General features: G+C 37.2%; 3 protein-coding genes and 1 pseudogene across 5 annotated transcripts in view; all 4 read right to left on the minus strand.

The window, feature by feature from the left end:
• Positions 1-17,815, minus strand: part of LOC131354587 (trace amine-associated receptor 6-like) — a 181,287-nt gene that overhangs the window by 65,902 nt on the left and 97,570 nt on the right. Inside the window, exon 4 of one of the 3 annotated variants that reach the window (XM_058392440.1) lies at positions 8,659-8,746. The exons of 1 other annotated variant lie outside the window; for it this stretch is intronic. Coding sequence is in view for 1 of the 2 variants with exons in the window: in XM_058392439.1 (XP_058248422.1) it covers positions 4,699-5,706 (1,008 nt within the window). In the remaining variant the exon portion in view is untranslated. Of the gene's footprint in view, positions 1-4,698; positions 8,747-17,815 lie in introns of those variants that run through there. One more of the 3 variants, XM_058392439.1, reaches the window with a different exon arrangement.
• Positions 1,061-2,053, minus strand: LOC131354597 (trace amine-associated receptor 6-like). Its single transcript, XM_058392451.1, has one exon. The coding sequence runs from the start codon at positions 2,051-2,053 to the stop codon at positions 1,061-1,063; it is 993 nt and encodes a 330-aa protein (XP_058248434.1).
• Positions 8,765-11,901, minus strand: LOC131354600 (trace amine-associated receptor 13c-like). Its single transcript, XM_058392455.1, has one exon. The coding sequence runs from the start codon at positions 11,899-11,901 to the stop codon at positions 10,921-10,923; it is 981 nt and encodes a 326-aa protein (XP_058248438.1). The 3' UTR covers positions 8,765-10,920.
• On the minus strand, positions 16,112-17,096 carry LOC131353889 (trace amine-associated receptor 13c-like; annotated as a pseudogene).

Consider the following 17,815-nt stretch of genomic DNA (forward strand, 5'->3'; position numbering starts at 1 on the left):
ACAGGCTTCATCACCATGATAAGATCTCTGCCTTTGAGCTTTTAGAGAATGAAAGCAGACGATTTCTGACAACAATCATATTTTGTAGTTCACCTAGATATGATCAAAGAGAAAAGCTATATGATTTCTGCTTATGTGCAAATACAGCCTGTCCTCTATTCTTAATATTAATATTTAAATGCTATTATTCCTTATGGGAATATTAATGTAAACATTAATAATACTATGTAACAATTACTATGAACTGTCGCATACTATTAAGTATGGACAACATTATTTGGCTTGATCAATAACCAGGGAAGTATGAACTCATTTGTTCACTCATTGTTCATTTGCATAAATTGCCTGGAAATGAAGGCTGTGTTTCTAGCCCTAAAACACTTTCATCCGCAGCTCAGTGGCTTACATGAGTCTACACACACAACACCGCAGTTGTCATCTGTTTCATTCACCAAGGTGGGTTGCATTCACTGCCACTTTTCACATAGCAGATCTTTCTGCACACATTCATTTGGTTTTACAGTTAAGTCCAGCAAGACTGATACGGCTCTGCCTACACCCAGTAGTCATCCATGCTAATTCACACAGCCCTATGGGACAGGCTTTTCACGTTGTGTGGCGGCATTGGCATTGATGCATCAAACTTCCTCAAAAGGGGGCATCTCAGATTACCTATTTAATCCGGTTCCCTGAGAAGGGAAGGAGACACCATTTCACATGTCAGTTTACAGTTAAGTAACATGTAAACTGTATTGTGAATTATATATCAATGCAGTTTAAGATAAAGAGAGTGAGTCACTCAGCACAGTCTGAATTTCACATTTCACTGCATATCATATTGTGTACAATTATGTATGTGACAAATAAAATTTTAATTTGAAACACTGAATCACTGAAATATGTCTTCAGTGGAACATGAAAATAAGGTTTTAAATAACAAATATCAATCTATGTCTACATCACAATTTTAACAATTTTGTGGGTGATTTGTTGCAGGGATTTAAAGGATATACAATACAAGAGCAAAAATCACATTGTCAAAGAGTGGAAAAAAGACTTTTCACGAAACAACTATTATTAATGCAGAGTCTGTTCGAAATATTTGCAGAGTTATGATTAATTTAATGCACCTCCGAAACCATGTGTAAAACAGGGCATAAATAACTGGATTAATGGTGGAATTAAGACAAAGTATGAGCAAAACTTTCTTAACTGTGTCTACCTGCATTTCAAGAACATTCCCTAATAAACTATAAATAAAATATGGAAGTAAACACATCAGAAACACAGACACTAAAATGCCGAGGACTTTAGCTGCTTTTCTCTCAGATTTCATGGAGTGTGAGGTGATTTTCTGTGTTTTAGGTCGTGTGTGATTATTAAGCTCTCTGATAGCAGTGGCATGTTTCTTAGCAATCACAAAAACTCGAGTATACAATATGATTATGACAGAAAGTGGAAATATGAATGTTACTAAAAGATCAATTACAGCCCAAACCTCATCCAGAAAATAAATACACTCTTCAGGACAAGAGAGAAAATTCATGAAACTTCCATCAAAAAAACAGAGTGCTGCATTATACACTAGACTTATACACCAGTTAGAATAAACCACAATGCACATTGTCCTCTTAGTGACTGTGTTCATGTAGAGAAAAGGGTTTGAGAGAGCCAAATACCGATCCACAGCAATCAGAGCGATATTATAGATAGATAAATACGTAAGGACACTATAAATTAACAAAAAACAGATGCAGAATCCTCTCCCAAAAATCCAGCATGACTCGATTGTCCAGATTAATATTGACGGCATCACTAAAGCACCGACAAGGAAATCTGTCACAGCCAGAGAGAGCACCAGCATGTTGGTTGGTGTGTGAAGCTGCTTGAAGTGAAGAACAGAGATGATGACCAGCAGATTTCCACACACTGTTAGCAGAACCACAGCAGCTGAACACACGTACAGTAAGATATAAACTGCAGGAGATACAGATCTCTCTGGACAGGAGAAATGCTCACAGCGATCAGACTGATTAAACTCCATCAGGTTCATCAATACAGCACTTAATACATCATTATAGGAATAAGAGGAATTATGGCTCAAACAGCTCTGGTGCTTTTATTGTTTAGAAATTGGTCACGCCTCACCGAGTTTGAGTGACATCATGACACATATGATGCTGTGTTGGAAAAAAGATCTAGTAGACACTAGTCAGAGAATTAATCGTGTGAGTTAAGAGAAAAAAAATAATATCCATTGTTAAACAAGTAAATTTAAAAAAAAGTAATAAAGAATGCATGTGAAGAAGGCTGAAAAAAACACAGACGGGTTCTAATGAACTTCTGTCAGTCAGCACTAATGCAAGTTTGCACAAAATAATTTGAAGGATACATTTAAGCCAACTTTAGTGCATTTGGTCCCATCATGGAATTTGTACATGTAGCTAGATATAATTTTGCTATCACATTTTTAACCCTTGGAGATTATCTTTGCATTGTGAGCGTTATATAGAGGTCCACTCCAGCTTGGCCTTATTTTTGAGCACTTATAGCTCAGATCTTGCATCTGACAAGGCGGTGTGGCAGCTGCAATCATGGGGCTTGCAGGTTTAGTTTGTGGAAATGCATGAGATGGTTTGCCTCCACTTCCCCCCTGTGTCCAACTACTCAACGATAATGGGGCTTCGGGAGCATGGGTATGCAGAGCTGCCAAAGGTGGTAAAGATGCTCGAGAGCTATCTTTCCCCCTCATTGGCCACATTGTGGAGGAAACCCTCCTTAAAAGCTGTGCAGGGTTACCTCAGCCCTTATTTGTAAAGCTTACATGGGAGCAGGCCACCATGCTGACCTGTGGTGGATTTGCGTAATGGTGATGGTAAGGGATTACACCTTACAGAAGTGGCAGAGCTTTGCTGGGCCAAAGACCTTGTTCTCCATGCCACCAAGCAAATGCCCCATGCCATCGGCTATTCTGTGACTGCAATGGTCATCGCACTGATGCATCTGTGGCTCAACCTGACACCCATTAAGAACAAAGATAAGTCCTTTTTTCTGGATGGTTTGGTTTCTCCCTAATGCCTTTCAGTTATACTGTCAGTACCGTCATGGACAGGTGCCAGGAGGATAAGTGACAGTTGGCAGTGTTCAAGGAGATAATCCCTCACCACATCCAGGAGCATCTATCAGTTGCTGTCATGCCCAGCCTAGCTCCCATAGGCAAGGGCTGAAGGGCAGTATGGTTGCTCAGGCCGTGCACTCAGAGTCAGTCTCAGCTCGGGTGAGGATCTGAGGATTGTCATCTCCTAAAGAAGGCTGCCAGAAAGAGGGCCTAAAGGGTTCAGATCTCTGGGAGCATCAAGCTGCTACATATCCTAGCGTCTTCTAAGGAGCTTCAGGCATTTTATCTTGGGCTAATCCAAAGTTTCAGTGCTTTGTAACATTCGTTCCAGCCTAAAGTCAGTGATTCCCACTGTTCGGTGACTTTTCAATCTTTCTTGTTGGCTCTGTTCATGAAACCCAGTCCAGTTTGAATGTTGCACAATTACGGAATGAAACAAAAACACTCAGCTTTTTTGTGTCTTGGGCTTTTTCCTATAGAACACAATACAGTTTAAATTTACACGTTTCAAAATTTTTTGTGAGTTAATGAAATGAAATGAAATGAAACAGCCTTTATTTGTCACATATACATTACAGCACAGTGAAGTTCTTTCTTCGCATATCCTATCCTTGGAGGTTGGGGTCAGAGCGCAGGGTCAAGCATGATACGGCGCCCCTGGAGCAGAGAGGGTTAAGGGCCTTGCTCAAGGGCCCAACAGTGGCAACTTGGCGGTGCTGAGGCTTGAACCCCTGATCTTCCGGTCAACGACCCAGAGCCTTAACCACTTGAGCCACCAATTCCCCCATGCAAACACACTATATATATATATAAATACTCAAGTATTTATCTAGAAGCTAGTTACATATCGCATAGTAGAATTATTGAATTTAAATTAGGCCACATTGTTGTTGATGCAATTGTTATTTTTTATTCCTTTATTCATACTCTATCAGTGTTTTTTAAAGTCAAAGTTAATAAATTCTGAAGACTAAATAATATGTAAGCTGTATTGTAAAGCATGTATTAATGCAGTATTAGATAAAGAGAGTGATTCCTTCACCATCTTTACCTACCTTTGTTCATTAAAATAATAATAATAAAAAAACATTAAAATTACAAAATAAATATAATTTCCCTGATGCTTCTTTATTATCTCATGAATGTGTCTTCAGTGAAACACAGAAATAAAGTTTAAAATAACAAATCATCAAATTATAATCATTTATTTATTCATGAACTTGAAAAACTGTATTAATGATGCAGTGACAGAATGAGTGATTCCAAAAATTTGTTGGTCTTATATGTGCTAATTTGTATGATTTCTTATATTCACCTTATGGTATGTATCTGTATTTTTAATGATTGAATTTTTTATTTTAGGCTTCTTGGAGCAAATATAACTATCACTATCTCTATAATAATTAATTGTTTTATTGCATTGTATTATAAATGATTGAAAACCTAATATTGGTATTATATAATACAGTACAGTATATGTTAAATTTAGTAGTGATTTGTTACAGGGAATTAAAGGATATACAATATTAGAGCAATAATCGGGCACATTGTCATAAAAAGACTTTAGTGAAAAAGACTTTTTAGGAAAGAAATTTTATTAATGCAGAGTCAGTTCGAAATATTTGCAGAGTTATAATTAATTTAATGCACCTCCGAAACCACGGGTAAAACAGAGCATAAATAACTGGATTAATGGTGGAATTAAGACAAAGTATGAGCAAAACTTTCTTAACTGTGTCTGCCTGCATTTCAAAAACATTCCCTAATAAACTGCAAATAAAATATGGAAGTAAACACACCAGAAACACAGACACTAAAATGCCGAGGACTTTAGCTGCTTTTCTCTCAGATTTCATGGAGTGTGAGGTGATTTTCTGTGTTTTAGGTCGTGTGTGATTATTAAGATCTCTGATAGCAGTGGCATGTTTCTTAGCAATCACAAAAACTCGAGTATACAATATGATTATGACAGAAAGTGGAAATATAAATGAATATACAAGATCAATTACAGTCCAAACCTCATTCAGAAAATAAATACACTCTTCAGGACAAGAGAGAAAATTCATAAAACTTCCATTGAAATAACAGAGTGCTGCATTATACACTAGACTTATACACCAGTTAGAATAAACCACAATGCACATTGTCCTCTTAGTGACTGTGTTCATGTAGAGAAAAGGGTTTGCGAGAGCCAAATACCGATCCACAGCAATCAGAGCGATATTATAGATGGATAAACACGTGAGGACACCACCAATCCACAAAAAATAGACACAGAAACCTCTCCCAAAAATCCAGCATGACTCGATTGTCCAGATTAAAATTGACGGCATCACTAAAGCACCAACAAGGAAATCCGACACAGCCAGAGAGAGCACCAGCATGTTGGTTGGTGTGTGAAGCTGCTTGAAGTGAAGAACAGAGATGATGACCAGCAGATTTCCACACACTGTTAGCAGAACCACAGCAGCTGAACACACGTACAGTAAGATATAAACTGCAGGAGATACAGATCTCTCTGGACAGGAGAAATGCTCACAGCGATCAGACTGATTAAACTCCATCAGATTCATGAATACAGTGTTCATTTACATCTACAGAGTTTAAAGTAAAGCAGTAAATGTAAAAAGTCATAATCAAATGACTTATGGCTCAAGAAGTTCTGGTGTTTTTATAGTTTAGAAATTTATCACTCCTCCCTTATTTGAGTGACAAATATGATGTCATGCTCATAGTTTGAAAATGCCTCGTAGGTACTGGTCAGAAAATTAATCCCCTGTGTAGATTTGTGTGTAACACTATACATCAATGCAAGGTGCTTATGGATAACAATAAAGTATGAAAAAGCGTGATGAGAAAAAAAAATATACACAATAAATCATGATGGCATTATAAGTGTGTCCATGTGTCTTCATGGCTTTGTCTGAAACTACCAAGCTACCATATGTGATTGGATCAAAAAAGTACACCAGTTCAAAAGTATAATGGCAAAATAAGAATATATTTAGATATTTAGATACACTTAATGACAGTATGGTTATTAGACCATAATTGTTGAAAGAATATCTCAAATTATTTAACTATTTAGTTTTAACTAGTAAAAGAAAAAACAACTATTAAGTACAGTAGCATAACACATAACTAACATTATAACACTGCTTGTGCATAACTTGAAGTGTTACTGTCACATGAATTCACCCATTGTACCACTGAGGAGCTACTTTATGTACACATTTTGTGTGTCAAATTAACAGGGTTGTGCACAGCATTAAATGCATTAGATATTATCATGGTATACAACACCTTCTTTATTGCACCACCTATAATCATTTGCTCATTTGCACTCATTGTATTTACCTCCATCTGTTTACTGTTTATATAGTGTTTATATATGCAAATTATTTATACATTTTTATATATTGTTTATATATGCAAATTATTTATTGTTTATATACTGATTATATATGCTAATTATTTGCACTGCGAAAATGCACTTCTGGTTAGATGCTAACTGTATTTCGTTGCCTTGTACCCACATGTGCAGTGACAAAGTTGAATCTAATCTAATCTAATCTAATCTAATCTAATCTAATCTAATCTAATCTAATCTAATCTAATCTAATCTTTACATTTACTTTAGATCAATATTTAGACATTTGCCTGGTAAATGTTAAACACTGACTAGATACATCACTGCTTGAGGAGGAAAATATACATCACTCATCACAGTTAGCCACAAAACTGTGGCTAGTATGGAGGCATCTGTATTCGTTAGAGTAAATATTACGGTAAGGCATTGAATACGTCAGGTGACATATTTGAAAAAGAAATTTGTGAAATTAGTTTGGGCCATTTGATTGGATTGAAAGATTCTTATTACACTATTGCTTTCCATACATTTATCAAAATGTATGACTTGGGAGATTATTTTGTCTGCCTACTGAGATAAGCAAAGAGGCACAACTTCTGGGTATCACGTTGCTTAATCTTCTAAAACTAACACAGAGCAATTCCCTTTGTGCACAATGAATTTGGCAAGGCCTGATGTATACTCCCTTGAGTATTAACCAGCTCTGGGTATGTGATCTCCAAATAAGGGATGGCCATGGAACCATGGAAGATCTGGAGTACATGACCATCATCGATCACTTGGAAATTACCCAGTTATCCACTGTAAGACCTGCCTGAACCCAATTCTAGCTCTCAAGAATCCGTGGCACCCGAGCAACCATATGGCCTGCATAAATGGATTTGGCTCTATGCTGATCTCCCAGGTTTTTTTTGCAGCAGTGCAGCAGGTTACAGCAGTCAATTGGAGAACACAGAAAACTCAGGTAGTGATATGCGATTTTTTTATTTATTTTTTTGAAACAAGCAAACTTAAACACAACAAACAGAACTGAGGCTTACCAGCTTTCCAGCAGTGATGTTAAGCCCCACTCACCTTCCTGCTGTGTAAATGTAGTGGTGAGGTATTCTGTCACATAACAAGGCAGAGGTAGCAAGAGGATGCAAGTGCAGGTAGGCAGTTTATTACAGACAACAATAAGCAGAAGAATCAGGAAAAGCAAATGGCAAAACACTCCACAGCCACGCTTAGCAAGCTCCACGACGTCACCCTGATGCTGTTTTTATCACTGCTGGGAACTTTAATCAGTGCAATTTACGGACTGTACTTCTCAAAAATCACCAACATGTGGACATTACCACCTGTGATAATAACACGCTGGACAATGTTTACAGTGACATACATGGTGCATACAGGGCTGTCCCCTGCCCCCCCCCCTTTGGACAACCACATCTCTTTGTTCTTGTACCTGGCTTACAGACAAAGACTCAAACAAACAAACCCTGTCACCAAACGGGTTAAGCTCTGGACCCCAAAGACTGAGGGCATCTTACAGGACTGTTTTGCTCTGACAGACGGGGATGTGTTTAAAGCTGCAGGAACTTGGGGGGCTCCTCTGTCAGCATACAGGATTATGCGGAGTATGTGTCTGGGTAGATTAGCACTTGTGTTGCTAACATCATACTCACCATATAAGTCAGGAAATCAGAAGCCCTGGATAAACAGTCGGGTACACCACATGCTGCATGCTAGATCATTTGCATTTACTTCAGGTAATAAGACAGAGTACAAAGCTGCAAAGTACGGACTGAGAAAAGCCAACACAGCGGCCCAGAGATAGTATAGAGAGAAGCTGAATAATTTGTACTCTACTGCTGATGTCAGGCAGATGTGGCAAGGCCTTCAGCACAATAGACTACAAGACCACCACATGCTCCATCAGCCCCTCAGACAGCCTGCCTGATGAACTTAACACCTTCTACACCCGCTTCAAGACCTCCAGCGGCAATACAGAGAGGAGGCACACACACACAAACTGGGACCACCCAACCCCCCTTCTCCCCTCTACTGTACCATCAGCTGTTGTACACAAAGCACTGAGGAAGATCAACCCCTGCAAGGCAGCAGGGCCAGACAATATCCCTGGGCAGGCCCTCACAGTGTGTGCTACAGAGCTGGATGATGTACTCACCTCCATCAGCCACTGTTTATCCGAGAGCTTGAAGTGGAGAGGTTGAGCAGCTTTAAATACCTGGGGGTCCACATCAGCAAGCACCTCACTGAAAACAGGTCGACTAATCAAGACAACTAGTAATAAGACATGGGTAGAGACAGCACATATACCAAAACAACACACATGGAAATTTAAACAAAAACAAATGCAAAACATGGAAGCACACCACAGCACTGCTTGGATCACAACTAAGGTGGTGATCGATGATTTTGTGACAGATATTTTTGACATATTCACATAGTAGATTAATTCAATAGATCTCAACCCATGGAAAAAACTGAGCATACATGGGTGGGTGGATGAATGATAATTAATTAATGATGGTTATTTATTACTTGCTTGGCCTCCTTGGCCCATCTAGTTGTGTGTACTGAGTTGACATCAAATCTCACCTTTAAATGAATTCCTATTTTAGTGTGTCCACTCCCAGATCAAAGTTGTCAGAGGTACTGATTTTTACCTAGGTCATTATATTGTATTTGATTGATTACTGTGAGTGAGTGAATATCTGCTGTAATGAGTTCAGGATTTTTATTTTTATTGATTTTTCTGGCAAGATTAACTGTCACAGCCCATTTCTGATCTTTTAGCACAGTCCTACAGGTCTCAGTGCTGCTGTAACCCTTGTTCAGTAGGGGGCACCAGCATCAGGTTGTTTGCACAGAGAAAAAAAATCAGCTTTCCTCATTTGTTAGGTGAGGTCAGTGGCTGCAGATTGTTTCTATAACACAACTAACTCATGAATAGAAATACTGAACAGAGTTAGACCTGTTAAGTATTCTGTCCTTTTGCTGCTAAGTATTATGCTGCATTTATTGTTCAAATACAACATACAGTCTTGATGATGTCATATTTTTAACCTCCTTCACCACTTTTTGAAACATGATAAAATAATCCAGTGTGTCAGACTTGTTGGTTGGTAGATGCATAGGATGTTATCAGTGATTATCTGAGCCACTGTTCACCTTGCTATTTGCAAACTCAAGTGCAGTACTTCACAAATGCAGATACATATCTCCATTAAGGCAAACCCCCTAATATATGAATTTATTCTTCAATCTCAGGTGTTCATGCAGATGTGGGAAAATATAACTACAAAGATTTCAGAGATGTTGGATCCATCTCCATCTTGCATGCAAACATAGACTTTGCTCTGTTTTTCTGATGCAGTTGGCCAATAGACAAAAACATGTTCTCTGCTGATTTCAGAGAGTCATCTTACACTTTCACTCTTTATAAGTGGATGGCTTTTTTTCACCCTTTTTCAATTTGACACTGTTTAGGCAGACCTGATCTTGGCTTCCTCAGAATTGAGTGATTCCATATTTTTGTCCTCTGTTTGCTCTTTAAAAACATTTGCAATTGACTGTAATTTTCTTTCTTTCTTTTTTTATTTTTGTAAGTGTTTCATAAAACCAAAAGGTTGGAATGTTAAATGAAAATAGTTTTGTGGCATGTCTGTGATTGTTTTTTTTTCTACACAGTTAAACAATTGAATGAACATCTTCCAAGAGTGGTGATTCCACTTTTTGCCAGGGGCTGTAGCTGCAGCTGCTTTGTACAGCACTGTGCTGTAATGTATGTGTGGCGATAATAAAGGATTCATGCCCTCAGTTAAAATCATAATCTTTAAATTTTTTTATGAGTTGCTTTTTCGTGAATAATTCACCCACACCAGTGTTCACTTTATAATTATTTGTAAATTCAACAGTTTGTCCAGGAGCTATGTAAATCTTTGGTAATAGAACTGATTAGATTTGAGTTAGGCCACACTGTTGTTGATGCAATGGTTATTTTTTTATTCCATTCATACTTTATTATTGTATTTTGAAGTCACAGAATCATAATAAAAAAAAGTCGTAACATGTAAACAGTATTAATAATGCAGTGTCATATACAGAATGTGTAATTTGAAAAATGTCGGTCTTAAATATGCTCATTTTTACGATTCTAGACATTTCCCTTCCGATGTGTATCTGTATTTCTCAGGATCTAATTCTTATTCTAAAATATGCAGCAAATATTATTTTGTTATTAGTATATACAGTTATATTTTAGTGCATTGTATTATAGATAATCAAAAACCAAATACTGCCATTATATCATAGAGTACAGTACACAGCGTATTGGGGGTTGATTTGCTCCAGGAGTTTAAACAATATATTATGCAATATCAATATTTGGACACATCATCAGAAGGAGTGGGAGAAAAAAAACTATTCACAAAAGAACACTGATTAATGCAGAGTCTGTCTGAAATATTTGCAGAGTTATAATTAAGTTAATGCACCTTCGAAACCACGGGTAAAACAGAGCATAAATAACTGGATTAAAGGTGGAATTAAGACAAACCAAGATCATAACCTTCTGAATAGTTTCTAACTGTAGTTCAATAACATAACCTAATAAACTGTAAATAAAATATGGAAGTAAACACATCAGAAACACAGACACTAAAATGCCGAGGACTTTAGCTGCTTTTCTCTCAGATTTCATGGAGTGTGAGGTGATTTTCTGTGTTTTAGGCCGTGTGTGATTATTAAGCTCTCTGATAGCAGTGGCATGTTTCTTAGCAATCACAAAAACTCGAGTATACAATATGATTATGACAGAAAGTGGAAATATAAATGAATATATGAGATCAATTACAATCCAGACCTCATTCAGAATGTAATAACACTCTCCAGGACAAAATATAAAACTCATGAAATAAAAGATCACTGAGCTGTACACTAGATTTACACAGCAGATAAAATAAAGCACAGTGTACATTGTTCTCATAGAGATTGTGTTCATGTAGAGAAAAGGGTTGGAGAGAGCCAAATACCGATCCACAGCGATCAGAGCGACATTATAGACGGATAAAATCATTAGGAAAATTGTAGAAAATAAAAAGCATATGCAGAAACCTCTCCCAAAAATCCAGCACGACTCAATTGTCCAGATTAACATCGATGGCATCACTAAAGCACCAATAAGGAAATCTGTCACAGCCAGAGAGAGCACCAGCGTGTTGGTTGGTGTGTGAAGCTGCTTGAAGTGAAGAACAGAGATGATGACCAGCAGATTTCCACACACTGTTAGCAGAACCACAGCAGCTGAACACACGTACAGTAAGATATAAACTGCAGGAGATACAGATCTCTCTGGACAGGAGAAATGCTCACAGCGATCAGACTGATTAAACTCTGTCAGGTTCATCAATACAGCATTTCTCTCATGTCTACAAAGTTTAAAGTAAAGTGTTAACTGTAAAAGGTCACAGTCAAATGACATCTGACTCGAACGGCTCTTTCTGTTTTTATACTTTAGAAATGATCACACCCCCAAGTTTGAGTGGCAGCATAATACATGATGTCATGCCTTGTTGGAAGAAAAGGCCTAGTGATTACATGCCTGAGAACTATTTGTGCTATAATGCAAATATATGTAACAAAGCCTAAATATCAATAAAAGCTATTTTGTGAGAACCTGCCCTATGGATAAAAAATATGAAAGAAAAGGCTGATGAAAATACGTTTGTTGAACAAACAGTTACATGTTAAACTTAGACACAGTGTATACTCCTGACTACCTGCAGTTCAAATTTGTCATATCTGGAGGACATATGTAAACTTGAATATCTCTCACCTCCTACATACTAGTGAACTAACTCCTTTTTTTTTTTTGTAAACAGGGCATTTAAGACTTTTAAATTATACCACATTTGTAAAAGCAGGGTTTTGGGATCTTCCTCCTCAAAGAAAATGGTGTTCATCAAGAAGCCCATGGAACCTTCAAGATTTGAAGACTGTTTTTGTGGAAGAATGGGCCAAAATCACACCTGAGCAATGCATGCAACTAATTTCTCCATACAGGAGGTGTCTTGATGCTGTCATTACCAAAAATGCTTTTGTATGAAGTATTAAATAAATTTCAGTAAGCGTGTTAAATACTTTTTTCACCTTACTTCACATTATTACACATAATTTGTAGACATATATGATTTGATTTCACTTTTAGAAATATATTTACTGAGAAAAATAGAAAATTCCAAAGATTTCTAGGTTTTGCTAAATTCTATCCCAGTTTATCAGGAACTACAGCGCAGTGGCAGGCCCCCTCACTACACTCCTATGTGGAAAGCCCTGAAAACTCTCCTGCCCCAAAGTTGCCCAGAGCATCTTTGAAAATATAAAACAAACATTTACATCTACCCCTGTCCTCAGACACCCAGACCTCAGCCTCCCGTTAATAGTAGAAATTGATGCCTCCGGCTATAGAATAGGGGCTGTGCTATTCAAACTACATGGCAACCCAGGCAAACTCTTTCCATGTGCCTATTTCTCCAGGAAGCTTACTTCAGCTGTAACCAATTATTACGTGGGCAATTACGAACTCCTCTCAATCAAAGATGCCCTAGAGGAAAGGCGCCATTTAGGACTATGTCCAGGCATGCATCATCTGTGCTACCTGAGCTCCTACTGCAGCCAGGAACAACACAAATGGAGTGAATACCTTCCTTGGACAGAACATGCACAAAATTTGTTGACTCACTCCTCAACAGGCCTCACACCTTTCCAGTGTGTGCTAGGGTATCAACCCCCCTTGTTCCCCTGGTCCCGTGAACCATCCAGTGTATAAGCTGTGGACAACTGGTTTTTACCTAGCCAAGTCATGTGGGAATCTCCACCTACAATGAGCCATCAGGCACCAGCACCTGCAGGCCAACCCCATCCACCCTACCAATCAGGGCAAATGGTCAGGCTCGCGATCAAGAACTTGAAAAGAAAACCGCCACTGTATGTTGTAAACTCAGCCCAAAAAACAAAGGGCCTTTCAAGATTGTATGCCAGGTCACACCGGAGGTGGTGTCTCCCCCTTCTTCCATGCCTCCCTCCTCAAGTCCACCAACAACCAACAGTGCCTTGTTCCCGAGGGTTCCAATGTAGGGGAACTCTAGGACGCATTCCTAGGGGTGGGGGTGGGGACATTATTCTGTCACAACTTCACCAGCAATTTCCTCTCCCAACCACCAGAGGGAACCATCGTTTGAATATGGACACGGCTTTGTGGTTGCTGGACACTTCCGGGTTCTTTAAAAGCCACGTGCATGCCAACACTCAACGCAAAGTAATGTTAGTGATAAGCTATGCACCAGGATGTCCATTGTTTTCTTCTGTTCTTGGTAATACTGTGTTTTGACCTGTGCTCTGTGTTCCCATGTTTGCCTTTGGATTACTCTTTTGGATTTGTCACTTCACTGACTGCTGTTTTGGTTTCTTGAACCTTAAACTTTTCTCTATTTTTCCTGACTACATTTTAGTCTGTCATTTTGGATTATTCTACCTTCTGTAAACAAACCACGCATGTGGATTCTACACCTCCTCCCATACCTACTCCTGGACTCTGAAGCCACAGCTCACCCACACTTTATTGCACATTAGACACTTTATACTGTCGACAAAATTCTATACACACTGGACTGTTTACAAACACTTATTCTTAGATTACATGTTTCAGCATACATGCACAAACTATTTCAATCTCACACTGTTTTGCACTTTACACCTACAGTCTTATTGCACTACTCATACTGCTGTTATTGTACATATTGTACATGCTGTTTTTCTACCTAATTTTCTGTGAAGTTTACATTTATGTTCATGTTTATGTTCATGTTTACATCTATCTTCAGCTTATTTGCACTTTGAATATATTTGTATATTAATAGAATTCACTGTTTACACTTACTCAGATATATATATCCATTCAGAAGTTCAATTTATTTTTCATTGGTCTATTTATATCTATTTATTATAAGTATACTACTGGTACCGTCACAAATCTGTTCTTTGTTGCACTAACTGTAAGTACAATGTTAATACTGACGAGAGAAGAGAAACGGTATTTCGATTCCTCTGTATGTCTGCACATATGGTGGTATTGACAATAAAGAAAACCTTGAACCTTGAACCCTCTGCAGAATTGCCCTTCGACCCCAGAGCAGCCTCAGCATTTAAAAATATAACATATTAAACTGTTTCTTCTTGTAGTCACTTGCTCTTAAATGGACAATGTGTAAGCGAGGGTGTGTCATTCTAAACAAGTCAACACAGTGGTATTTTCTGACTTTTAGTGACACCTACAAGTCCTGTTCCTTTTCATATGACTTTCGGTGGTATATATATATATATATATATATATACACACATATATATGTATGATTTAGTTAACATTAAATACAAGAACAAGAACATTAGAACAAGATACTACTAATTTAATTGGACAAGCAGTGTATCAAAATGCTGATATTTATAACAACAGTAGTGGTATATTTTAACTCATCACTGTCTGTTTTATAAATCCCCAGTTCTAGCACTAGTTTTTCACATTGAAACCATTAATACAATTTAAAACCTCAAAAACAGATCAACTAAAGTCCCACCTAGTAAACAAAATCAAATGATCCACTTCTCATTTGCAGTTTTCAGAGATCCCCCTCTCCGGTTTAGAATATTTTTGGTATATATTGTGATGCGTAACAGAGAAGTGTAGTGTGCATATATATGTTGTTTTTTTTCTATTTTTTTCTTTTCACTGTTTTGTTGATTTTTCCCCCTTGTTTTTTTAATTTTGGGGACTATTTCTATCTCCAGGACACTGTGAATAAACATTATTGCATGGATGTGCTGTTGAAGCTGAGCCATGATTCTTGTGCAAGGGCCTCACCAACAGACTGCACATCACAGAGAAATTCATTCAGTCTGCAATTATCAAGCCCTTTGTGATGAAGCTGATTGTATTATTAATGTAATGTCAGATCAACAGATTGAGTGATTCACTTAGCATGCTGCCCATTAATATGCCTCAGTATTCTTGGATATCTGTACAGCCATATAAATGTGTGAATTTTACTAATGCTTCTTTATTAGATTTTAAGGGTGTATACAGTAGAGTATACAATACCAGGGAAATAAATGTTCTAAATAACAAAACTCAAAATATAATATCATTATAGTAGTCCACTTTCATATATTTACACTACATGTTTACAAATCGAAAAATGTACAATTTAATCTTTTATATTGCTGGTTAAACATTTTCTGGTCTTACATATGCTAATTGTTATAATTCTTAATATTCCCCTTAAATTGTGCATCAATATTTTGGTTTAATTCTTTTAAGCTTTTATAGCAAATATTATATTTCCTGTTTATTTAATAAAAAGTTATACTTTATTGCACTGAATTATAAATATTGAAAACCCAAAATTGCTCTTATACAATTCTTTATACATATAATCACTAGGTGTTTAAATTATATATATATATATATATATATATATATATATATATATATATATATATATATATATATATATATATAATTATATTTTACATTTAGGCACATCAGAAGGAGTGGGGAAAATTCATGAAAGAACATTGATTAATGCAGAGTCTGTCTGGAATATTTGCAGAGTTATAATTAATTTAATGCAAAACCACGGGTAAAACAGAGCATAAATAACTGGATTAATGGTGGAATTAAGACAAATCATGATCATAACATTTTGAATTGTTTCTATCTGTACTTCATTAACGTAACTTAATAAACTGTAAATAAAATATGGAAGTAAACACACCAGAAACACAGACACTAAAATGCCGAGGACTTTAGCTGCTTTTCTCTCAGATTTCATGGAGTGTGAGGTGATTTTCTGTGTTTTAGGTCGTGTGTGATTATTAAGCTCTCTGATAGCAGTGGCATGTTTCTTAGCAATCACAAAAACTCGAGTATACAATATGATTATGACAAAGTGGAAAAACACATGAATAAACAAGATCAATTACAGACCAAAACACATTTAGAGAGAGAAAACATTCTCCAGGACACATGAAAGAGCTCATGAAGTTTCCATTGTAATAAAAAAGTACTAAGTTATAGGCCACCACCACACACCAGTCAAAAATAATTACAACACGAGTGATCCTCACAGAGATTCTGTTCATGTAGAAAAAGGGGTTTGAGAGAGCCAAATAGCGATCCACAGCAATCAGAACAATATGATATATGGATAAGGTCATCAGGAAGGAGGCACTCATCATAACACACATGCAGAAATCTGTTCCAAAAATCCAGCACGACTCGATCATCCAGATTAACATTGACGGCATCACAAAAGCACCGACAAGGAAATCCGACACGGCCAGAGAGAACACCAGCATGTTGGTTGGTGTGTGAAGCTGCTTGAAGTGAAGAACAGAGATGATGACCAGCAGATTTCCACACACTGTTAGCAGAACCACAGCAGCTGAACACACGTACAGTAAGATATAAACTGCAGGAGATACAGATCTCTCTGGACAGGAGAAATGCTCACAGCGGTCAGACTGATTAAACTCTGTCAGGTTCATGAATACAGCATTTCTCTCATGTCTACAAAGTTTAAAGTAAAATGTTAACTGTAAAAGGTCACAGTCAAATGATTTCTGACTCGAACGGCTCTTTCTGTTTTTATACTTTAGAAATGATCACACCCCCAATTTTGAGTGACAGCATAATACATGATGTCATGCCTTGTTGGAAGAAAAGGCCTAATGGTTACAGGTCTGAGAATTATTTGTGCTATAATGCAAAAATATGTGTAACAAAGCCTAAATATCAATACAAGCTATTTTGTGAGAACCTGCCATATAGATAAAGAATATGTGTAAAAAAAAAAAAAAGGGGGGGGGGGGATGAAAACTTTTTTTTTTTATCAAATCATGATACCATAGTAGGTGTGTGTCCCTGTCTCTTCATGGCTTTATTCCAAACTGCTTTACTATTATATGAAATATTATCAAAAGGTTCTTCAAGTATGATAAAGGAACATTTTATACTTAAATACAGTATATAACAGTATGACTATCAAACATAGTTACCACTGACTGGCTATAACACTATTTTCTACAGTAGTATAGTGATTTGAGTATCACAGACCTATAACAATAAAGAAATTCTGCTTGTGTGTTATATGTAGTGTTTTATTCAGTCACGATGAATTCTTCTTTTAGTCACTTGCTTTTGCATGGACATTGAGTGTGAGTCATTCCAAACCAGAAAACAGTGGTATTTTTGGACTTTTGACACC

The sequence above is a fragment of the Hemibagrus wyckioides genome, linkage group LG06 (assembly GCF_019097595.1).
Source record: "Hemibagrus wyckioides isolate EC202008001 linkage group LG06, SWU_Hwy_1.0, whole genome shotgun sequence".
NCBI classification, from domain to species: Eukaryota; Metazoa; Chordata; class Actinopteri; order Siluriformes; family Bagridae; genus Hemibagrus; species Hemibagrus wyckioides.